The 22715-nt window shown below is 43.9% G+C and overlaps 2 protein-coding genes and 1 non-coding gene across 4 annotated transcripts; all 3 read left to right on the forward strand.

Annotated features, from left to right (window-relative positions):
- On the forward strand, positions 1-3240 carry LOC104897159 (uncharacterized). 2 transcript variants are annotated; one of them, XR_008967308.1, is made up of 3 exons: positions 1-2042; positions 2186-2239; positions 2565-3240. It is a non-coding gene; the product is annotated as an uncharacterized LOC104897159 (transcript). The 2 variants fall into 2 exon arrangements; XR_008967307.1 differs by lacking the exon at positions 2565-3240 and having other exon boundaries at positions 1-437; positions 802-2042; positions 2186-2355.
- A 2687-nt stretch (positions 3241-5927) lies between these two features.
- LOC130589901 (uncharacterized) lies at positions 5928-6383 on the forward strand. Its single transcript, XM_057391532.1, has one exon. It carries the CDS (start codon positions 5928-5930, stop codon positions 6381-6383), a length of 456 nt encoding a protein of 151 aa, XP_057247515.1.
- A 4998-nt stretch (positions 6384-11381) lies between these two features.
- On the forward strand, positions 11382-12686 carry LOC130589780 (uncharacterized). Its single transcript, XM_057391342.1, has 2 exons — positions 11382-12169; positions 12264-12686. The coding sequence occupies exons 1-2, from the start codon at positions 12047-12049 to the stop codon at positions 12561-12563; spliced, it is 423 nt and encodes a 140-aa protein (XP_057247325.1). The 5' UTR covers positions 11382-12046; the 3' UTR covers positions 12564-12686.
- The last annotated feature ends 10029 nt before the right edge of the window (positions 12687-22715 follow it).

The following is a 22715-nucleotide window of genomic DNA, read 5'->3' on the forward strand; positions in this document are numbered from 1 at the left end:
TACCGTGAGGGTAAAGCCAACGTCGTTGCTGATGCGTTAAGTCGTAAGTCTAGCCATAGCCTGAATACATTAGTCGTTGCCACAACAAGAATCCGCCTTTTTAACATCTGAATTTAGCGTCCGGCGATACAAGCGGACGGTAAATTTAAAATTAGCGTCCGATTAAAGACGAATGCAAATTAGCGTCCGCTTCATGAGATTTATCGTCCGTTCTTTTAAACTGACGCTAATTAGCGTCCGTTTAGTTAAAATACCGTCTGTCTGACGGATGCTAAATAAGAGGTATAAATAAATAAAAAAAACACTTCCAATCGACCAAATTATCAACCCTAACCCACGCCTCTCTCTTCCTCACTCTCATCTCACGTTTCTCTCTCTTCCTCACTCTCATCTCACATTTTGGTGCTCTCTCTTTCTTGCAGATCTCACGAAATCAAGTATTTCTACTCAAATTTAACTAATAAATTTGTTTTTTTAGTTTTGATTGTTGATTATGTAGTTTATTTTCTCGATTTTCTTTGTTTTTTAATTTCGTTTTGCGTTTTCTTGTTCTTGGTTTTTCGGTTTTTGCTAGATCTGAATTCCCTAAGATTTTTTAATTTTTTTGTTTTTCGATTGTTCTTTATTTTTTTTAGTTTTCGGTTTTATGAGATTTTGATTTTGTGTGTTTATATTTTCGATTTGGTTATTCAATTTTTCAATTTCGCGATTTTTGGTTTTTTGTCTTTGGTTTTTCGGTTTTCATCTTTTGATTTTTCTGAGATTTTAGGTTGCTTCTTGTTTTATGAATGTTGTTTCCAGATCTGGTTTTTGGGCATGATTTTTCGTTTTTTGTGGGCATGAATTTTCGTCTTTTGTGGAAGTCAGTTTTTCGTTTTTTTTTCGTTCTTCTCTGATTGATATTCGGATCAAACATAAAGTTTTGATTAATTACCCACAAAACATTCATCTTTTATACCTCATTCTCAATTCTCAATTCTCATTTCACATCTTTCCACAGATCAAACTATGCGATGACTTTACTGATATGGAGATTAGCGAGCAACCCTTTGCTTCTTTAATTTCCAAACAATAATGGAAAATTTTTCACTGATATATTAGCTAATTGTTTCCGCCGCCAATGTCCTCGAGGTTTACGTTGTTCGCCTTCAGGAAACCAATGTTGCTTCTGATGCTAAGCGTGGCAGTCTTATGGCTGGTGTTTCCGGTGCCTTTTTGGAGCTGTTTGCCACTATAGGTTTGCACATCTACTTCTTTTTTGAGTTTCGTAGTTTTCGTGTTTTAGCTTGGTTTAGTTTATTATGCTTTTGATGGAAAATGTAGTTGGTTTTAATATTTTGAGCTGTAATTATAGCTCAATTTAGTAAATGTGGGCGACAACGAGAACAATTAACCAATTAGATTAGGGGGAATATGTATTTATCTGTTTGGACTGGGAATTTTGTGTAGACAACATGAAGAATGTATTTCTTTGTTTTGTTTCAGCTTGTGTACATATGTTTAAACCAATTAGATCTCTTGGCTAATTGGATGAGAAATTTTAATTAGATTTACCATTATTGTAATATTTAGCCTTCTATTTTATGTGGTTGTGAACTGTGAAGTTCTGAAGCATTTTTTGACCACTAGGATTTACCAGGTTGCATGCTAACATTGAATCGATGGTCGTACTCTTAATTGGTGGCTCTGACAGTTCTAGAAGAAGAGATTCTATCATATTAGCATTTCGAGATGCAAAAGTTTCTGTCTTAGAGTATGATGACTCGACTCATAGTCTTCCACTATAAGTCTATAACAGACTACTTGAACATTTCTACATATAGCTTCCACCCACTATTCTGTGTGTACTCTTTATGGATCATTTTGGAAGACGACCACTTTTGCTGGTGAGACAATTTTTAAATTAAAATCCACTTCCTTATAAGCTTTGAATTAAACAAAAAAAAAGGAATTCACCATGTCTAACTGTGTTGATTCTGTAGTGTTCCGCAGTTGGAATGTGCATGGCTTGCTTTTCAGTGGCATTATCATTCTTGATGAAGGTTTGTTTTGCTATGTTATCTATCCATAACATAAAAGTGTTGCCAATAAATGATATTAGACTTCATGGTCATATGTCATCTCTAAATAGACCTTGTGATTTTTGTTGTTTGACATTTCTGCTTGATGTTTATCTTATAAGCAGGAACATGGATGGATGAAAGACTACAGTCCGTATTTGGCTCTTATTAGCATCTTGGTTAACCAACTCTTCTTCTCAAACAAAATTTGCTTGGCATATTCTTTACTTGCTTTCATTCTTCATTGTTTTTGATTTTGCTCAAATTTATTTGTTGTTGTTTATTGTTGATGATCATAAATTAGGGTATGTTTAACAATTACTAAAATATCCAATATTGCGCTATTCTTCACCAATTCATATGAAATTATAATTAATGTACTAATTGCTACACAAATGCATATTAGCTAGAGTTATTCTAGGTACAAGACTTCTAGTCAGTGCGTTTAGTTAGTAGAATAGAGATGATAATTTTACTTCCTATGTATATCAATTTTTTTGACAGATATCTGCTGGAACATTTCCAGTTGGACTAGGAGGGATACCGCCTCTAATAATGTTAGAGGTAAGTGTATCACTTGAGAAATACTGCTCCATCTAGTTGCACGGAAATGGAAATGGAAATGGAAATGGAAATGGCAATGCAGGTAAACAAACCCAAAATTTGGAAGACGTGCAAGCTTTGCTTGAAAAATTTTCCATTATTGTTTGGAGACGTGCAACCAACAGAAGAAATGATTCACAGGGAGAAAGAAGAGAAGAATTTCAGCAAAGGAAGCTTAGTTGAAGTAAGTGAGCAGTGACGAGGATGGTTTTGAGGGTGCTTGGTTCACTGCAACTGTTCTTGAGGTGATTGGGAAGGACAAATTCCTTAAAAACAGTAGATGACAAAGAGTTTGTAAGAGAAGATGACAAAGAGTTTAAATTAGTGTACATGTAATTATATGAGATTTGTATTAGATTTTGTTCTAAGTATACTAGAACTTAGTTCTATAATTATTTTTTCATTTGTATCTACATTTATTATCAATAATAATTGAATTGATTAATTTGTTTGCGTTAATAAAAGAAGTATGGTATTTGCATCATTTCATATCTTATTACATTTAATATCAATTAATTAAAAGAAAAAAGCTTCCTGTGGAAACGGTGGCTAATTAAAAAAAAAAAAAAGCTTCCCGTGGAAACGGTCGCTAATTAGCGACTGCCGTGGCGGTCGCTAATTAGCGACTGTTGATGACGGTCGCTAGTTAGCGACAGCGACTGCTTAAGGCAGTCGCTAATTAGTGTCTGTGCTGGGCGGTCGCTAATTAGCGACTTCCAGAGATGCGGTCGCTAAATTCGAAATATCTAAATATTTAGCGGACGCTATTTGGAGAATTAGCGACCAAGGGTTTTGCATCCGCCGTTTAGCGTCCACCGACGGACGCTAATATATTTAGCGTCCGATTCCGTGTTTTTAACGTCCGATTTTTGCGGACGCTAAAAGCTGACATTCTTGTTGTGTGCCGACAAACTTTGTGAGGAGTTTTCTAGACTCCAGATATAAGTTGTTCATGAAGGGGAGGTAGAAAGATTGCTGAGTGCCCTAACCATCGAGCTCAACTTCCTAGACGAAATAAGAGAGAGCCAACCTGGGGATGTGAAGCTTGAGCGAGTCAAAGCAAAGCTTAAGGAGGGAAAAGTAGAAGGGTTTGCGATCCATGAGGATGGAAGCATAAGATATAAGGGTAGGTGGTGTGTGTTCTAGCCTAAAAATCAAGGGCTACGAAGATGACACGTGGCTTCATCCTAGCCATACATGTGGCACATGTTTATGAAAGTAAAGTACATGGGTCAGAAGATTATGTGGGCTAAAGTACACTTTTTTGAGGAAAAAGTTGTACTAAAACCACTCTTATGGCCCAAATCTGTACTTAGGCCAATCTAAAACCTCTTATACTCTGTATAAAGGTGAGGTGTACTAACCAATCAGTACTTGCCACGTGTCACCATTTTACTGCTTAGCCAATCAGATGCTCTTAATTAGGGTGACATCAAGGTACAACAGTCATTTCAAACAGTATAAATAGTCCTTGAAATCAGGGGAAAGGTACGTTTTTCAGAGCATAGTACTGTTATTCTGCCATAAATTCTCTCTCTTTCTACTTTCTCTCTCTAAAAGTTCCTTCATATCCCTGATATCTGACTTAAGTATCGGAGGGGGAAATACCACCCAAACCTCCCGGGTGGTCCCTTTTTGCAGGTTGCTTATCAGAGTTCTGTACCGGGATCCGAGCCCAATCATTGTTGCACAAGTCTCCAAAGCAAGAACCCGAAGTTGGGAGCTGTTGTATTAGTTTACTAGTTTTGTACTATGTAACATTTGGCGCCGTCTGTGGGGAGACGCAACAATGACGGGTTGTCACTCATCAAACGTGGCAAGGAATAGAAGTTTCAGGTTTCAAGTAGAGGATACTATGGATGACGAGAGGCCACCCCGAGGACGGGACAGGCACCATGCTGCCGTTCATCTTGAGGGAAGGACTGTGACCCCCTGTCATCCAAGAAAACCTTGATAGTCCAGTGACAGCTGGTCACTTGGAGACTGTCTTAAACGACTTCCAGACCAGAATGGCTGCTGTCATGGAAGAGCAGATTAAGAACAATATGTTGTTCTTTCAGATAATTCCAGGAGGAGAGGCTGTAGAGCCGCTCAAAGGAAGGTCTCAAGAGGGTCGTCCAGGGACTAGCCGGCCACCTCGGCCAGAGTTGTCCAGGCCGCCTTCTAAGGGAAAGCAGCCAGCTGTTAGTGAGTCAAGGAGGAAGATGGACTGGAAGCTGGTTATCCGTGCAGGAGATAATATTCCTCCCACTGGTCACAAGATGGAGACAGACGCTAGAGAGTACCTGGAGGCCAAGAGAGCTGTCGCTCTTCAGCGTTCAGCCTCCGGTCTACTCCTTACATGAAGATCCGTCATTAAGAATTCCATCTAAAACAGCAGGAAGAAGTCATGGACCTTCGGCTTTCAGCCAAGGCAAGAGAAGACATTTTGCAGCCAATGGTGTATAGGCGTCAGGCCTTAGCTAACACCTCTTCAAACCAGTATTGAAGGAGTACCGCAGGAGTCATACCCACTGAGGATCAGGCTGGGGCACTCCAGATTAATTGGCCGACTCCCTTTTCGGTCAGACATGGAGTCTCCTCCTTTCCCAAAGGTTAAACTCCCGACTACTGAGCCTTTTGATTGTACAACAGATTCAGACGATCATTTGTCAGCTTACAAGCACCAGATGTATGTTCAGGGTGTTGAAGATGCTACTTAGTGTAAGAACTTTCCGGCCACATTGAAGGGCGTGGCACAGAAGTGGTTCAACAATTTACCTCCTAACTAAGTGAACAATTTGACTGAGCTTAGTATCTTGTTCACCAGCCATTTTGTGGCAAATCGTCAAGAACAAAAGACAAGCATGCATTTAGGGAAAGTAGTGTAGGGGCCTAAGGAAGCCTTGAGAAGTTATGTGAAGAGGTTCAACCTGGAAGCATTGCAGATCCAGGATCTGAATGCTGGAGTGGCGTTTGACGCCTTCATCCGAGGTCTAAGACCGGGCAGCTTTAAGTTTGATTTGGTGAAGAAGAAAATAACAACCTTGACAAAAGCTCTGAAGGAAGCCGAAGCCTTCATTCATGCCACGGAAGTTTGTGCAGAAGCCAAACAGCCGGAGGTAAAGAAAGCTGAAGAGGCAGTCCAGCCAAAAAAGAGTCTCCCTAAGAAAGCTGAAACTTGGGCGATGACCTCAATGACCACCTCGTCCAAGAGGAGCAGGAGGTAGAGCCGGCAGCCTCAGTTGACCCATAGAGTTCAGCAAAGATCAATATTCTATTCTCATGGAAATTAAAGATCAACATGAATTGAAGGCGCCGGCGGAGATGAAAACACCCTACAGAAATAGGGACAAAAGTAAATACTGTCATTTCCACAAGGATTGTGGTCATGAGACGAATGAGTGCAAGCATCTCAAGAGAGCGTTGGAGGATTTGGCCCGAAAGGGAAAAATGAACTCTTATTTACCTTCGTTAGGAAGGAAATTCCAGAAAAAAGATAATCGTCAAGGAAGAAGGAAAGATGACGAAAGTACTGATGAAGATGTTGTAATGGTAATATCTGGGGGATTCGCGGCTGGAGGACCAACAACTCGCGGCCATAAAAACTATCTGAGGGAACTCAGCCAGGTGATGCTCACCAATCAGTCAGAGGCTGATCCTTTCCCCAAGATAGTGGTCAGTGAGCAGGATAAGGGAAAGATAATAACCCCTCATGACGACCCGCTGGTGTGGAAATGAAGATTGCTAATCTAAGGGTGCGACGGATCCTGATTGACACAGAAAGTTCCACCGACATCATCAGCGCGGATTGTCTTTCAAGATTAAGGTTTGATGAAAGAGAACTGGTTCCAGTAAATCATCCGATCATTGGTTTCGGTGGGGGGTTAATTCATCCTATGGGGATGGTTTCCCTACCCGTCAGAGTTGGAGACAAAGAAGCTGCAAGAACGCTTTTTGTAAAGTTCCTAGTAGTAAGAGATTTGACGGCATACAACGTCATCCTCGGACGACCTACTTTAAATCAGATCAAAGTTGTCATTGTTACTCACCTGATGCTCATGAAATTTGAGTGTGACAATGGGAAAATTGGGTCTTTGTATGGAGATCAACAGGCAGCAAGAGAATGCTACCTTACTACATTGAGACCATCGTCTGGGAAGGAAAAATCAAAGCGGCCAAAGGCCACAGAAGAAGAGCCGGCCGAGAAAGTGAAAGGCCAGATAATTGAGTTGAAGTATGAGGTAGAGAAAGCACAGGCAAAGCCTCTTCAAGAGGGCAAGCCGTCAATGCTCTTACCCAGCAAGAAAAGGAGGTGTTTGGCTATTAAAGAAGAAAAGAATTCATCCGAGGAAGTTATGGCAATTATGAGCTTGGTACTAGAACGTCTAGAGCTAGTAGAAAGCCTAGTGGAAATTTGCTTAAGACCTGAATGTCCGGAGAGGACATTGAAGATTGGGTCCGTCCTAAGTTCTGAAATCAAGGACACCTTGGTCGCGTTGCTAAAAGAATTTGAAGATGTTTTTGCCTATACTGTGGAGGAAATGCCAGGGATAGATCCTGAAGTTGCGGTGCATAAGCTGAACATTAAGCCAGGGCAGAAGCCAGTCCGGCAAAAGAAAAGGCATCTTGGGCCGGCCAGGAATCAAGCCGTCGACGAAGAGGTCCAAAAGCTTCTCAAATCCAAGTTTATCCGCGAAACCTATTATCCGGATTGGGTGGCAAATGTGGTAACGGTTCCCAAGCCGAATGGTACTTGGAGGATGTGTGTTGATTACACGGATTTGAACAAGGCTTGTCCTAAAGACAGCTTTCCACTGCCCAAGATTGACCGGCAGGTCGATTCCACAGCAGGGCATGTACTGCTTAGTTTTATGGACGCCTACTCATGCTTCCACCAGATTCTCATGTGGCCGGACAATCAGGATAAAACCTCTTTCATCACAGAAAAAGGGTTATATGGCTGGCTTCAGATGCCCTTCGGCTTGAGGAATGCGCCGGCTACCTTTCAAAGGCTTATCAACACTGTTTTTCAACCGCAGCTTGGCAAAAATATGGAGGCTTATATTGACGATATGATCGTCAAGAGCCGAGAAGAAAAAGATCACTTGGAAGATTTAAGAGAAACCTTCATTACTTTGAGAAAGTACAAGTTAAAGCTCAATCCGCAAAAATGTGTATTCGGCGTAGTGGCTGGGAAGTTTTTGGGGTTTTTGGGAGATCAACGAGGGATTGAGGCCAACCCTGACAAAATTCAGGCAATTCTGGATATGACCTCGCCGTCCAAGGTCAAGGAAGTACAGCGTCTGATGGGATGTCTGGCTGCTCTTGGACGGTTTCTTTCGAAATCAGGAGATAAGTGTCATCACTTCTTTGCGACTATAAAAAAGAATGCAAAGTTTGAATGGACGGAGGAAGCTGAGAAAGCACTTCAGCAAGTTAAAGACCATCTTCGGCAGTTACCTAGGCTAATCAGCCCGGCCGAGGGAGAGAAGTTGTACGTTTACCTGGTCGTGTCCCCATTTGCGGTAAGTGTTGTTCTCCTAGCTGAGAGAGATTCAGTACAAATACCCATCTACTTTGTTAGCCATGTGCTAAAGGACGCAGAAGGCAGGTACTCGTCAATTGTGAAGTTCGGCCTGGCGCTGCTAATGGCCAGCCGGAAGTTAAGACCTTACCTTCTAGCTCATAGTATTCTTGTCTACACAGACTAACCATTAAGGCAAGTATTGCATAAGATGGACGCATCCGGCCGAATGTTGAAATGGGCTGTTGAGCTCAATATGTTTGATCTGACGTTCGAGCCCGAAAAGCAATTAAGGGGCAAGCTCTAACAGACTTTATTGTAGAGCTCACTCGGCCAACAGTGGAAAACGTCAAGGACCCAGTAGAGGTAAAGAGGCATTGGACTCTAATGGTGGACGGATCATCCACTGTTAATGGATGTGGAGCCGGGATCATTTTCCAGTCGCCAGAAGGGGACAAGTTTGAGTATGCAATGAAGTTCCAATTCCAGGCTTCAAACAACGAAGTAGAGTATGAAGCTCTCTTAGCCGACATTAGGATGTGCAAAGCGGCTGGAGCCCTGGAAATTGAAGCTAAAATTGATTCTCTGCTAGTAGTCAGCCAAGTGAATGGAGACTTCGAATGCAAGGAGGCATCCATGAGCAAGTATATGAACTTGATAAAAGAGGAGATCAAGTCTTTGAAACGATTCGTCCTAGATCAAGTGCTAAGATCTGAAAACCATCAGGCTGATGCCCTGTACAAGCTAGCTAGTTCGGCTGAGGGGGATGTAACTAGAACAGTTTTCTGGGAGGCCAAGTTCTGTTCCTCAGCCGAGAAGACAAGTGGATGAGTCCCATTATTGAATACAAGAAGACAGGCCGGTTACTCCTTGATCCTTTAGAAGCTAAGTATGTGAAGGCTCGGGACAAGTGGTTCGAGTTGTGGAATGAAACCCTGTACAAAAAATCCTTCAACCGGCCTCTTCTCAAGTGCATCAGTAGGAAGGATGGATTGGACGTTTTGAAAGAGTTGCATGAAGGAGCATGTGCTTCCCACATTGGGGGAAGAGCGTTAGGAGAAAAAGCTCTAAGGACTGGCTATTTTTGGCCGACCTTGAAGGAGGACGCCTTGCTTTACGCGAAGAAATGTGATAGTTGTCAAAAGCATGGCAACATCTATCAGAAGTCGTCCAATTACTTAACTCCAATCCTTTTTCCTCTACCCTTTGCTAAATGGGGAATGGACATTCTTGGCCATTTTCCTATTGCTGCCGGCCAGAAGAAGTTTGTAATAGTAGCCGTCGACTACTTTACAAAATGGGTGGAGGCTGAAGCACTGAGAGGCATTACCACCAACGACGTCAAAGGGTTCATCTGGAAGAACCTCATCACAAGGTTTGGTATGCCCCAGTCTATTGTCTTTGACAATGGACCACAATTTGAAACACCCAAGCTTCGTCAATGGCTGGCCGATCAAGGAATCAAGGCTCACTTTGCCGCAGTGCCTCATCCACAAGCTAATGGGCAGGTTGAAGTTTTTAATAAGATCTTGTCGGCCGGAATCAAAAAGAAGTTAGATAATGCAAAAGGATTATGGGTTGAAGAATTGCAGTTGGTCTTGTGGTCAATAAGAGCTGTTTATGCTAAAATTTATCACTTATGATGAAATTAAAGTTTGTGGAACGTGTCAACCAGATGATGCTAAAGTTGATGCGACAAAAGAATGCAAAGGGGATGAACATACAAAAGTGGTGACGCGGAAAACCCCAATGAAGATGGGTAAAAAAATCGCGGGTGGTTGGAGATCCACCAAACTAATATAGTTCACTATCTTTATTCGTGACTGATCGTCATTTACAATAATGCTTAGTTCACTCTAATGTCTTTCTCACAATATTGCGTAAAAAACATGTCAATGACCTCTCTCTCCTTTTAATTGCCTTCTTTTTTCCTTGGCTTTTTCCAACGAATACAAAAATAAATTCACTAATTATTACATTAATCTTCACGCTTGAATCATGGGGAATCTTCTATGCTCACGCTCCAGCGTCTTAATGTTGTCCCTTTTAACGGCTGAATTTATGGCTTATAATGCTCTTGCCTTATTTGGCTGGACCGTTACCATTCAATGCACTGCTCTCAATCTTGCATCCTTCGATGTGTCTTCGGGTTGCATCTTCTTTGTCATCACGTCAGATGGTATTACGTCCTCGAGTCATCGCGTCATCGTGTCAATGTCATCCTGTCAAAAAATTCAGCCATAACAGTTTGCCCCCAATTGTTGAGTTGGGGTGGCACAAAGCCCATGAGACAATTGTTAAAAAATCAGTGAATCAAATGAAATTCTACTCAAGTCATTAAGATATCACAAATCGCAAGAAATCTCGCCCTTGTCAATTTATTGAAAAAAAGATTTCCAAAGAGACGCATGGAAGGAAAGGAGATCTGCTTTGAGCGGTTATTTTTGGTAGTCCAAGAGTCTCAAAATACAAAAGGTAGTTTTGTTTTTAAATAGCCGTTTTAATTATAACCGTTGGCACGATTGTCATGATTGCTCACTGTTGGCATAAATAACTTAAGCGGCTGAGAAATCATAACTTTTACTCTAACTTCATCAAATCTTTCTCTCTCTTTAAGTAAGGCAACTTCCATAACATCCTTTACTCTCTTCCTCGGAAAACCGATCGCTGACACCAGTTAATTTCGCACTTTTTCGCTCATTTTTTTCTTTGATTCGCTCTACTTTCTCTTCCTCTACTGCTCTCATGGCGCCTAGTAGACGCAGCATTAGGACTTTCGTGAAAAACCAAGAGAAATCGAAAGGGAATGAGAAAGCTGTAGAACGAAGGGTAGAAAATGAGGATGAACTGTCAACGATGTCAGAAGAGGACCTTTTAAGGTTTTTAGACTTAGGAAATTTGCCTGAGAGTACTGTCATTAGAAATGCTGATCCTGACGAACCCCCAGAATCGTGTCCCAAAAAATGGGTAGTGCTCTATGAATACCCTTTCAAAATAGGTCTTAGACTTCCCTTCACCCCCCTGGCAAGGGATCTGATGCAGATTTACCAAATCAGCCCAGGGCAGATTATGCCCCAAGTCTAGAGGATCCTGAGCGTCATCGACAGGGTGACGGCGTCGTGGGACGAAGCCTTCACCCTTCATGACTTGCTGTTACATTATGAAATCAGGGTTAAAGCGAAAAATAGGATAGCCTTGCATGCAAGGGCGAGGTTAGACCTCTGGTCAAGGGGATACAGTCAAATGACAGAGGTTGGAAAAACAGGTTTGTGTTTGTGAAGAGATCGTCGCTAGGGGAAGCCGGTGCATCTCTGGTTGGCGGCTGGAATACCGAAGGTGTGTTTATTTTTAGTCTTTCTAAATTCGTGATGTGTCGTTAACACCACTCTTACATCGTTTCTACTGCAGGTCTTAACCCAAAACTGTTGTCGCATCGCGACGAGTCTCAAAGTCTCTATGATAAGTTTCTGAAGGTGTCAGAGGAGGACAGGCAGTTCAGAAAAATTCTTTTTGCTTCTCAAGACAGTTGTTCATCTATGGCTTCTGGTCAGTCTATTTTTTTTTTTTTTTACTTTACTCTTGGGTAGGACTTTTACCAAGGATGGTTTCACACTGACGATTTAACCTTTTCTGGACAGGTTCATCTCAGTCACGTCCTAGGGGGAGTTTGGATGGACAGGCGCTGGCTGAACTGTTGCGCAAGCGCAAGAGGGAGTCCTCTGTTGATGCTGCATCAGCATCGTCTAAAAAGGACACGGCGGTCGTCGTTCACTTGGACGATGAACATGACGTCGCATCCAAGACGCGCAAGACTGACTTCCTAGCTCCTCCAAACAAGAGCGGGCCTTCCTATTCTGTGACCGTCCCTAACGACTTCATGTCGTTGGAGAGGTCCATATGGCCCGAGGCCGACAGGTTCCTCTTTCCCAGCGCTATGGAAAGGATCAAGGACCATACTCTTCCTCGCATGATGTCAGATGGGCTAGAGCTCCTATTCCAGGTATAGACATTTGCTTTATCTTTGTTTTGGACACTATGCTGCTATGATAATGACTCCTACCTCTGAATGACATATACCTTTTTCTTTTACGCAGTCTTCCCAACATCTCCTAATGGAAAAAAGGGAGATCTCATCTCTGCTGAAGGGTCATCTGTCCATGAAGCAGAGGATGGAGAAAGCGGAAACGGACGCGAAGTCCAAAGGTGCTGAATTGGAGTCTTGCAAGGAGACTATGGAGAAGATGAAGGAAACTCTGAAGAAAAACGGGGAGGAGCTGGAAGAAATTAGGCAGAGGGCAACTACGCTGGAAGAGTCCTCGCGTCAGGAGATCACGGCTCTCCAGGCGAGTATTGACGCTCAGAAAATGAGATGGATCTTCTTGAGGCTGAGGTGACAACTAGGGTTAGGGCCAAGCTGATGCACCAGTTTCTGATGAAGAAGACAGCGTCATGGACGCCGCAAAAGGACATTGACCTATACATCCAATTCATGGGGTCAATGAAAGATCTTATGGATGAAGAGGATTGGCTGCGACGGCGGATTCTTCATCAAAGGTTGATGAAAACGCCTCGTCTTGTGCTGGGTTCATAGTGTCAGATGTGCCACCTGACCCTGAGACTGAGAGGGAAGTCCCAGCCACTGTCTTGTCATCTGAAGCGTCAAAGGAGAAGGAAGCTGAGAAGATCCCTGACGTTTAATTTCTTAGTCCCCTTGCATCATGCCTCTTTCGTTTAAACTTTTAATCAAACTATGTTTTAAGTCACTCAAGGGAGTGACTGTTTGTACTTATACTTTTGGGTCACCTATGGGGGTAACCATAACTCTTTTAACTTTTATCATTATTCCTTTTGGGTCGCCTGTGGGGGTGACCGTTTACTTTGTTGCTTTTGAATTTTTAACATAGATAATCTTATGTCTCTACTGTGTGTCACATGCATTTGTCTCAGTCGTTATTTTTACGTTTCTAGAGGATTAGTCAGGCGTTCAGTAGGCCATCTTTGGTCGTTCAGACGTATCGTTTGGACTTAATAAAAGTCATCATTGGTTGTTCAGACGTATCGTTTGGACTAAACGACTTTTAGAATGCACATAAGAAATGCATAAAACTTACATGTGTTCGTCAGGGAGATGGCTGAAATGTCATCAGTAGTTATGACTTTAAAATGACTGTGCCCCTGTCGTACGTCGGCTGAGGCAATAGTGGGACCAAACCACTTTATGGTGGCAAATGCACATCTATCACTGATCGCCTGCTGAAATCGTCTGGGACGTTAATAAGTTGGATGGGAACAATTTGCCTGCAACTTAACAAATACCCATGAGAGAACACTATGGTCGCTAACAACTAGCGACACAGAATAAAGTATTGCCATCTTATTCTATATCTCTATGTTATATATGTTATCTTTTCCTTTTTACAAAAACTGGGAAGACAAGTTATCACTTAGCTTTAGAAGTAGTACTTTGAGGTGTGTGGCATTCCAGCTACGTGGCACGGAGCTTCCGTCACGTCGGACCAATTGGTAGGCTCCATGACCCCACACTTTACTAATTTGATATGGTCCTTCCCACTTCTGACCTAGCTTACCAGCGTTAGCCTCTTGTGTGTTCTGGAATACTTTCCTTAGGACCAATCTCTCGACGAAGATTGGCTTGGACGTTTTTGTTAAGCTCCTCGCTACTATTTCTGCTGGGCCGCCATGCGTACAACGCTGCGTCGCGCAACTCCTCAATGGTATCTAGGTCGTTTATCAATTCATCGTGTTTGTTTCCGTCGTAGCGCATCTCGCAGTTGGGTACGCTCACCTCCGAAGGCAGGACACTCACAACCATAGACTAGTGAGAACGAGTTTGTCCATCGCGTGCGCGTGTCGTGCGTTAGCCATAAGATGGAAGGCAACGCCTCCGCCCATTTACCTTTCTTGGCTGCGAGTCGCTTCTTCAAAGAGTCAATGATCGTCTTGTTTGGACTCAGCCTGTCCATTCTTGCGGGTATCTTGGTACGTTAGCAACGCTATGCCCCATTCATCGCAGAAGCGTCTTGTCTCGTTGCTGATGAATTGCGACCCGTTGTCGCATATTCATCTCGGCGGACGCCAAATCTGCAAATGATGTTAGTGTATATAAAGGAAATCACTTCCTTATCGCGACCTGTTGAAAAGAACCTGCTTCAATCCACTTAGAAAGTATCAGTTAGTGCCAACATAAAGACCTTCTGACCTGGGGTGGAGGTAATTTACCAACTATGTCCATGCCCCATTTCATGAAAGGCCAAGGTGTTAGAGTAGGATGCAAAAGTTCACAGGGTTTGTGCGTCATACCTGCATGTCGTTGACAACTATCACATTTGGCGACATACCTTATTGCATCCTTCCTCATTGTTGGCCAATAATAGCCCATGCGCAATACTCTGTTGAACAAGCTGCGTCCTCCTGAATGATTTCCACAAGTGCCGTCATGCATGTCCTTCAGGACTTGCCCCCATTGCTCCTTCTCCAAACAGCGTAGAAAGGGGCCCGTGGCAGATTTTTTGAACAGTACTCCTTGAATGAGTACGTATCGGACGCCTTGAATCGAATTCTGCGTGCTTCCGCCTTATCTGTTGGGAGTACATCGTTAGCAAGGAAATCATAAAATGGTTTTGTCCAACTGACACTTACTTCCTCGTCGTCAGGGTCTTTCTGGTGGAGATTATCAACATTACTGACGACCCATGATTGTCTCGAGGCTGATCGGTCGTCGTGTGAGAAGCGCCCGATACTCCTAGCGATAGCAGGGCTTGTCAAATGAACAATAGGGACGACGTAAACGAAACGTCCCTTAAAGAAGATCCGAGATTGGCCAATGCATCTGCTTGCGTATTCTGGTCCTAGGTATCTGCAAAATGTCAAATGAATTAAACACTTTACTTTTACTTGAGCTATTTCTAAATACATGGCCATTTTAGAGTCTTTTGCTGCGAATTCGCCTTTGACTTGGCTGACTATCAACAGTGAATCGCTGAAGACTTTCAATGCTTTTGCTCCCATGTCCTCTGCTAACGTCATTCCAGCTATGAGCGCCTCGTACTCGGCTTCGTTATTCTGTCGCTCTAAATTCACAGCAAATGGCTCGTACTATCTTCCCCCTTGTGGTGACTTTAGCACAATGCCTAGACCTGCACCACGAAAATTAGAAGATCCATCACAAACAATATCCAGGAGTCGTCGTTCACTTGATTAATCCTTGCGACTTCGTCGTCTGCGAGCTTTTCTAGCTCTGGGCTAAAGTCTGCCACAAAATCTGCCAAAGCTTGTGACTTGACAGCGGTTCTTGGATGAAACTGGATATCGTACGCGCTGAGTGCTATTGCCCACTTGCTCATGCGACCTGTCAATTCCGGTGTCGCAAGACAGACTTGATAGGATAATTAGTCATAACGACAACGTATGTTTTCGAAATAGTGCCTAAGTTTTTTAACAGCTACGACTATGGCTAAAATGAGCTTTTCTAATGAAGAATACCTGGTCTCCGCGTCTAGCAGAGACTTACTGACATAGTAGATTGGTAGCTGCTGGCTCTCCGCTTCCCGCGTCAGGACAGCGCTGACGGACACGTTACTTACCGCGAGATAGAGCTGCAATGTTTCCCCGATATTTGGCTTTGACAATAATGGCGGCGACGCTAAGTAGCTTTTAAGTTTTGTAGCGCGTCTTCGTGTTGTTGCGTCCACTCGAAGCCCTTGTTCTTTCTCAAGACGTCGTAAAATAGGTTACACTTCTCAGATGACCGGGATATGAAACGATTTAACGCAGCTACGCGACCAGTCAACTTTTGCACTTCCTTGACGCTTCGGGGGGACTGAATCTTGATGATGGCTTTTATCTGATCTTGGCTGGCTTCAATTCCTCGTTGTGTCACGACGTACCCTAGAAATTTTCCTGCGGACACTCCAAAGGTGCATTTAGTAGGGTTTAATTTCATGCCATACCTTCGTAATACGTCGAAAGCCTCCGACAGATGCTGAATGTGATCGTCTGCTCGCTTGGATTTGACGAGCATATCGTCGATGTACACTTCCATAGTGTCACCCAGTTGATCTTTAAACATTTGATTAACCAGTCGCTGATATGTGGCACCTGCATTTTTCAAACAAAAGGCATAACCTTGTAACAATATATACCTTTATCAGTAACAAACGCGGTCTTTTCTTGCGTCTGGATGCATCAATATTTGGTTGTACCCGGAATACGCGTCATGAACGTTAAAAGCTCGTGACCTGCCGTCGCTCGACCATTGCATCTATATGAGGGAGGGGGAACGGATCCTTGGGATATGCTTTGTTTAAATCTGTGAAGTCGATGCAGACTCTCCACTTCCCGTTCTTTTTACTGACCACCACGACGTTGCAAGCCAATCTGGGTACTTTACCTCGCGGATCTTTCCGGTATCGATCAGTTTCTGGACCTCATCATTGATGACTTGGTTCCTTTCAGGAGCGAACTTGCGCCTTTCTGCTTTACAGGCATGTGAGCGGGGTCGGCATTGAGCTTATGCGTGATGACGTCAGGACTGATTCCTGTCATATCTTCATGGGACCAAGCAAAACAATCTTGGTTAGTTTTCAAAAAATCGAGTAACTGACCTCGTATTTCTTGCGACAATGTCGCTCCGATTCGGACGACACGATCGGGGATGGATGGATCGAGCATCACTTCATCCACGTCCTGCTCGCTGGGCGCGTCGGGCGCTGACCCATCTTTAATTGCTAGATAGTCGCTTTTGGGGGTTTGAGTGACGAACTATAGCATTCCCTTGCAGACTTCTGCTCGCCCTTTATTTCTTGGACGCCCCATTTGGTAGGAAACTTCAGCGATTGATGATAGGTTGAAGGGACGGCCTTCATCTTATGTATCCATGGGGTACCGAGAATGATATTGTACGTTGACGAGCAGTCCACAACGTTGAATCTGGTTGGCAGGTTGACGCCTTTGGCTAGCGTTGGCAGTGTGATCTCTCCAACAGTATGTTGAGCCTCTCCGCCGAAACCTACCAAAACAGTAGATTTTTTAGTAATATCTTTATCGCACAAACCCATACATTCGAGGGCGCTTTTGAATATGATGTTGGCTGAGCTTCCCCCATCGACTAACACTCGCTTCAACAAGCAGTTGCTGACAGTCAGGGATATGACTAATCCGTAGTGATGCTCCACGTCGCAGACGTCGTCGTCGTCAAAGGTTATCGCCATTGCTTCGAGCTTGCGTTCCTCAGCTGACCTGCAAGATTTATAAACGGCGGACGAGGGGGTACCCTCTCTTGCTAGCCTTTTGGCTGCGGAATACGTTAGTCCACATACAACAGATCCACCAGAGATGACGTTGATTACCTTTATGTGTGTGGGCGACGCAGGAGGGTCGGACTGTGCGGTATTTCTACCGAAGGACGCTTTACCTTTGTCGCTCAAGAGGTCCTTAAGATGCCCCTCAGTCTTATGGTCATGGTCATGATGGAACTGACACCACTTTGTTTGATCTTTCTGCACTTCTGGACGGTCGCTCTTTTTTGGCCAACGAACTGGCGCTCCGATTTTGGATAAAGCATTCACGACACCTCCGACATCGACGGAAAATCCGTAGGAGTCTAGAGTAGGGAAGGTTGGCGACTCCGTCCTCGCGCTGTTACCTGCACTTTCGGCAACGTCAGTAACACTATTTACCTGGTTTGAACGGCTATAAGGGCGGCTTCGCCAGTTGTTCTTCTTAGGGACGAAAGCCTTCCGATCAGCAGGAGTATCTGGTGCGCGTCGGGTGGATATGGTGTTGAGGATGGCATCGTCTTCCTCCAACCTCATTTGTGCTAACGCTCGCGACTTGACTTCCTCAAACGTCTGGCACGGGTACTTCGTCAGACAATTGTATAGCTTCGACCGCAAGATTAATCCTTTCCTGAAACATTCAATAGCAGTCTTAATAGCCTCGGATCTCCTTGTATTGCTACCTTGCTCTCACAACTCTAAATTAATGTCGCTCTACTTGTGTGTGTTCTTGTGGTAAAAATTAGGGATTTATATACCCAATTCAGAATTCCCCAATTTTCATTTTTAGGGAAATTACTTGCAGAGATGAAAAGAAAAAATCTCATATGCTCCATATTCCCTAAATTAGACTCTTGAATTCAGTGAAGAATCTTGAATCAAGAATACAATTTCTCTTTCCTTTACTGAATTGGCCGTTGAATTGGAAATAAGAAAATCTCCTATTTTAACTTACTGTGCTATAATGAATGAATGGAGGAAGAAAGTTTCCTACTTTCTTTTATTGAAGTTTCCCGTGAGATGTGAAGTAAGAAATAAGATGAATGTTGCTTCCTTTTACTTTTCACGTGTAATTGATTTGGGCTTGCACTATTTTCTTCAATTACGACATTGCTTTTGGGCTGCATCATTTTCTTCTACTTTCATTTTATTGTCCACTTGTAATAACCTATAATAAGGAAAAATTGATTCTAATAATCCAACCTTTGGGCCGTTCGCTCAAAATAATCCAACCTTTTGATTATTATTTAATAATCCAACCTTTTCGTTGTATCTGCTCATAATGATCCATGAAACCGGTAACCTGTTGAAGTTGTAAAAAAAAAAATTTCATTTTTTTTTCCATTTTTTTTTCTTCTCTAACCCCTCCCTCCCTATCTCTCTTCCTCCCCCTTACCACCCTTTAGTCCTTTACTCAACACTTCACCAGGAACCCCCCCTCCCTCACCCCCTCCCCCCTCCCCGACCCCCACTGTTAGCACCCCCTCCCCTCCACCGCCCTTCCCGACCCCCACTGTAGCACCCGCCCCCCCCCTTCCCTCCCCTACCCCACTTTGAGCACCCCACAGCCCCCTCCCCCGTAGCAGCGCCTCCCCCTCCCCCTCCGCAGCATCCCCCTTCGAATCCCCCTCCCGCTCCTGCTCCCCCGCATCCACTTCGAATACCCCTCCCTCTCCCTCTTCCCCGCATCCCCCTCGAATCCCCTCCCACTCCCCTCCGTTCTCCCTCTTCCCGCATCCCCTTCGAATCCCCTCCCCTCCCCCTCCCCTCCTCCCGCATCCCCCTTCGAATCCCGCAGCAGCGCCTCCCCCCACCCTTCGAATCTCTCTCTCTCTCTTCTTCTTACTGATTTTGGTGGTGGTGTTGTTTGGGGTGGGGTGATATGGGGGTTGTTGGCAGTGGTGGTGGTGTGGGTGGTGTGGGTGAAATGCAATTGGCAGTGGTGGTTGGTACTGCGGTGGGCAATGGTGGATGGTACAACGACTGTGTGGTGGTGGTGGGGGTTGTTGGCAGTGGTGGTGGTGGGGTGAAATGGAGATTGTTGGGAGTGGCAGTGGTGGTGGTGGGGGTGGGGGTGGGGTGTTATTTGGTTATTTTAATTAAGATTAATATTGATTAATTAGATCACAACAAATCAGGGCAAGACGCGTGTGCAATTAACCTATTCTAATGGTCACCTACCTGTTTCAACAGGTCACGGTGCATTGTTTGCAAATTGTCCTAAAAGGTTGGATTATTAAATAATAATCAAAAGGTTGGATTATTTTGAGCGAACGGCCCAAAGGTTGGATTATTAGAATCAATTTTTCCTAATAAAAAACACACACTATTTAAGCTAATTATTCAAGAAAATATAATATGGACATAAATAACTCATTTATTAATAAAAGTCAATAAAGTTATTAAATAACACATAGAAGATAAGTATAAGACTAATTTTAGGGACTAAAAAAATATAGAATTATATGCACTTATCAACGTCTTGGTATGTTCGGCCAAAAAGAGCCATGGGATCAGATGAAAAGTGATAGGACGAATTGCTTTTGTACTTAGGCATAAATGTTTGATCATAAAACAAGGCGTCCATTGCATGAAAGTATGAAGCATGGGAAATGGAAAAAGATAACTTTTTTATAGATAAAAGAAAAGATTACAAGCTAATCTAAAAATTACAAAAGCAAAACTAAAAAACTACAAAATACAATTGGCCTGCGGCCAAGATTGGGGAAGGAGAATAGCAAGGGCATTAAGCTCCTGGAGTTTCATCGTCGGCATGGGCTTCGGGATCAACCTCCTCTTCCTCCTAGTCATCAGAGGATTCTTGGAAGACAGGAAGTTCCTCCCCAGCCAGGGTAGCTTTATGAAGACTTTCTTGAAAGTTAGGCCGTCGGACGTATCTAGGAATATCGTCCTCCTCGGCCAGCATTTCGAAAGCCTTCACTGCCCAGTCCTTGGTCGTGTCAATTACTCCATTTAGAGCCTCTTTGGCCGACTCAAAGGTTGTCGTGACCTCTTCCTTTAGCACGCTGTTCTTGGCACGAAGAATGATTCTCTCTTCTAAGCTCCGCGGCCGCAAGAAGGGTTGTATCTCTTTCGGCCTTCAGAGAGCGTTCCAAAGAGGCCCTCTCGTCTAGAAGCTCCGTCAGACGAAGTAAGTAGGCCTGATTTTGGGCCTCCATCTCGGCCGATCTTAGCTCCCAGGCCTCCCTGGACTGACGATGCAGCACTTCCTGTTCAGCAATTGAATACTGAGCCAGGTTAGCCGCCTTTGTCACATCCTGGACTAGTTGCTTGTTCTCTTTCCTCAGCAATCTTGCCCAGTCTTTGGTTGGCATGCTGCGAGCAAAGACCTGGAAAACGAAAGACGAAGATATGTCAGGACGATTGCATAAACAAGTGAAAATGTAACAAGTATAAAGCTCAAACGTCCAAAGAAGAAGAAGGGTATACCTCGGCAGCAAGTTGAGACATGTAGCCTACATGTCCTGAGGATGCTCCCTTCAACCCTTTGATATAAGGTTCAGAGAAGCACTTGAAAAGCTCCAGCTTGAGCCTCTCGCGATCAGCCGATGTCATCTTCGCAAAAGCAGCAGAAGATTCATCGTCTGAAAGGATGGGAGGGCCGTCAGGGGCTTGCCCTTTTCCTTTATCTGAAAGAGGAGACTCGTCAATATTTCGCACCGGGATAACCACGGCTTATTTGTTGGACGGACTCATCGGACGCCCGCCAACTCACAATGTTCTAACTATATTTGAGTAATAAGACTCACCAGAAGAACGGGAGGACGTCCTATAAGCCTCCGGCATCTGGCTTACCAGTTTGGCGACTGGTCCAGTGAAAGCAGACCCGTCCAAAGTTGTGTCCGGCTGAGAAGGCTTAACCTCTGATCCGTCAATTTGAGCAACCGCTTCTGGTTGCTCAGATTGATTGATGGGGCCGGTGTAGGTAACCAAAGCCCTCTCTTCGACGACCGGAGGATCATCCTCAGCCGGAATGGTAATCTCGACTTTGGGAATCCGCCAGGAAGGCTTCTTCTTTTTGGCAGTAAAGCCTTTGGATTTCTTGGGAGGAGGTGCGTCGCCAATTACAGCTAGCCTCTTCTTAGACGCCGCTTTTTCCGCCAACGCTTTGGACGTTGGGGCATTTTTCTGAAATATAAACAAGTTAAGAAAAGCAGCGGCAAAGGATATTTTATTTCTCTTGGACGAGGCACGCTCAAAAGAAGGGCTCGTCCAGTGAAGAACTGAGGCATGTTCAAGAGAATTGACGAAATAACTCGTCCAAAATCATCTTAAGACGTTCTGCCTCATGCAGAAGGAGACCGTCCAAAGATAACCTAGGACATTCTGCTCCTTGAAGTAGGAGCTCGTCCTAAGGCATCTAAGATGATCTGCCTTTTTGCAGAAGGAGACCGTCCAAAGATAACCTAGGACGTTCTGCTCCTTGAAGCAAGAGCTCGTCCTAAGGCATCTAAGACGATCTGCCTTTTGCAGAAGGAGACCGTCCAAAGATACCCTAGGACGTTCTGCTCTTCGAAGCAGAAGTTCGTTCAAAGACATCTAAGACGCTCTGCCTCTTGCAAAAGAAGACCGTCCAAGGATACCTTAGGACGTTCATGTTTCAAAAAAAAAAAATTCAGGAGACGGATTTGGGTTTGCAGGACGAGCGCTCTGGACTTCTCGCTCTCCACAGCGGGAATCCGTCCAGTTGATGCCTCCATTTCCGAGCTGGAGGCCGGCATGTTAACCCCTCTTCTAATACGAGCCGTTTGCGTGACGCGCGCCAAATTACCCTGCACGGGTAAAGACTGGGTCGTCTGACTTTGCCGTCCATGACTAAAGAAAAAGAATGCATATCCGGCCGAGATAGGTCCAACTCTAGAAGATGTCGAGGAAGACAGGCCCTTTGTTCTAGGGTTAGTACCAACCCCTGAGCGGCCGGGATTGTTCGATGAAGAGGACGAATCCATTTTCTTAAAATATGCTTGAAAATACAAAAGAAATGAATGAGGAAATACCTGTAGAAAAAGTTCGGACGAATGTCAAAGACGAATGAAACTTCGGACGAACGGAGTAGCAGAATGCAAGAGCTTGGACGGGAGTCACTTCTCTCTCTAAAAAGCTCAGTAAAAATTGTAGAGTCTCTCTCTATAGAAATTCTCTCAGCGGTGTTAAAATGATTTCAGAAACGACAAAGTCACGTATTTATAGAGGGGTGAAAGTGAACCCCTCATCCGGTATAAGTAACCG

The sequence above is a fragment of the Beta vulgaris genome, chromosome 8 (assembly GCF_026745355.1).
Source record: "Beta vulgaris subsp. vulgaris cultivar EL10 chromosome 8, EL10.2, whole genome shotgun sequence".
NCBI lineage: Eukaryota > Viridiplantae > Streptophyta > Magnoliopsida > Caryophyllales > Amaranthaceae > Beta > Beta vulgaris.

Coding starts and splice junctions, on each gene's coding strand:
- LOC130589901 (XM_057391532.1), top strand. CDS start 5,928: ATGGAAATTAAAGATCAACATGAATTGAAGGCGCCGGCGGAGATGAAA.
- LOC130589780 (XM_057391342.1), top strand. CDS start 12,047: ATGTCGTTGGAGAGGTCCATATGGCCCGAGGCCGACAGGTTCCTCTTT. Junction 12,170..12,263: donor GGCTAGAGCTCCTATTCCAG/GTATAGACATTT, acceptor TCTTTTACGCAG/TCTTCCCAACATCTCCTAAT.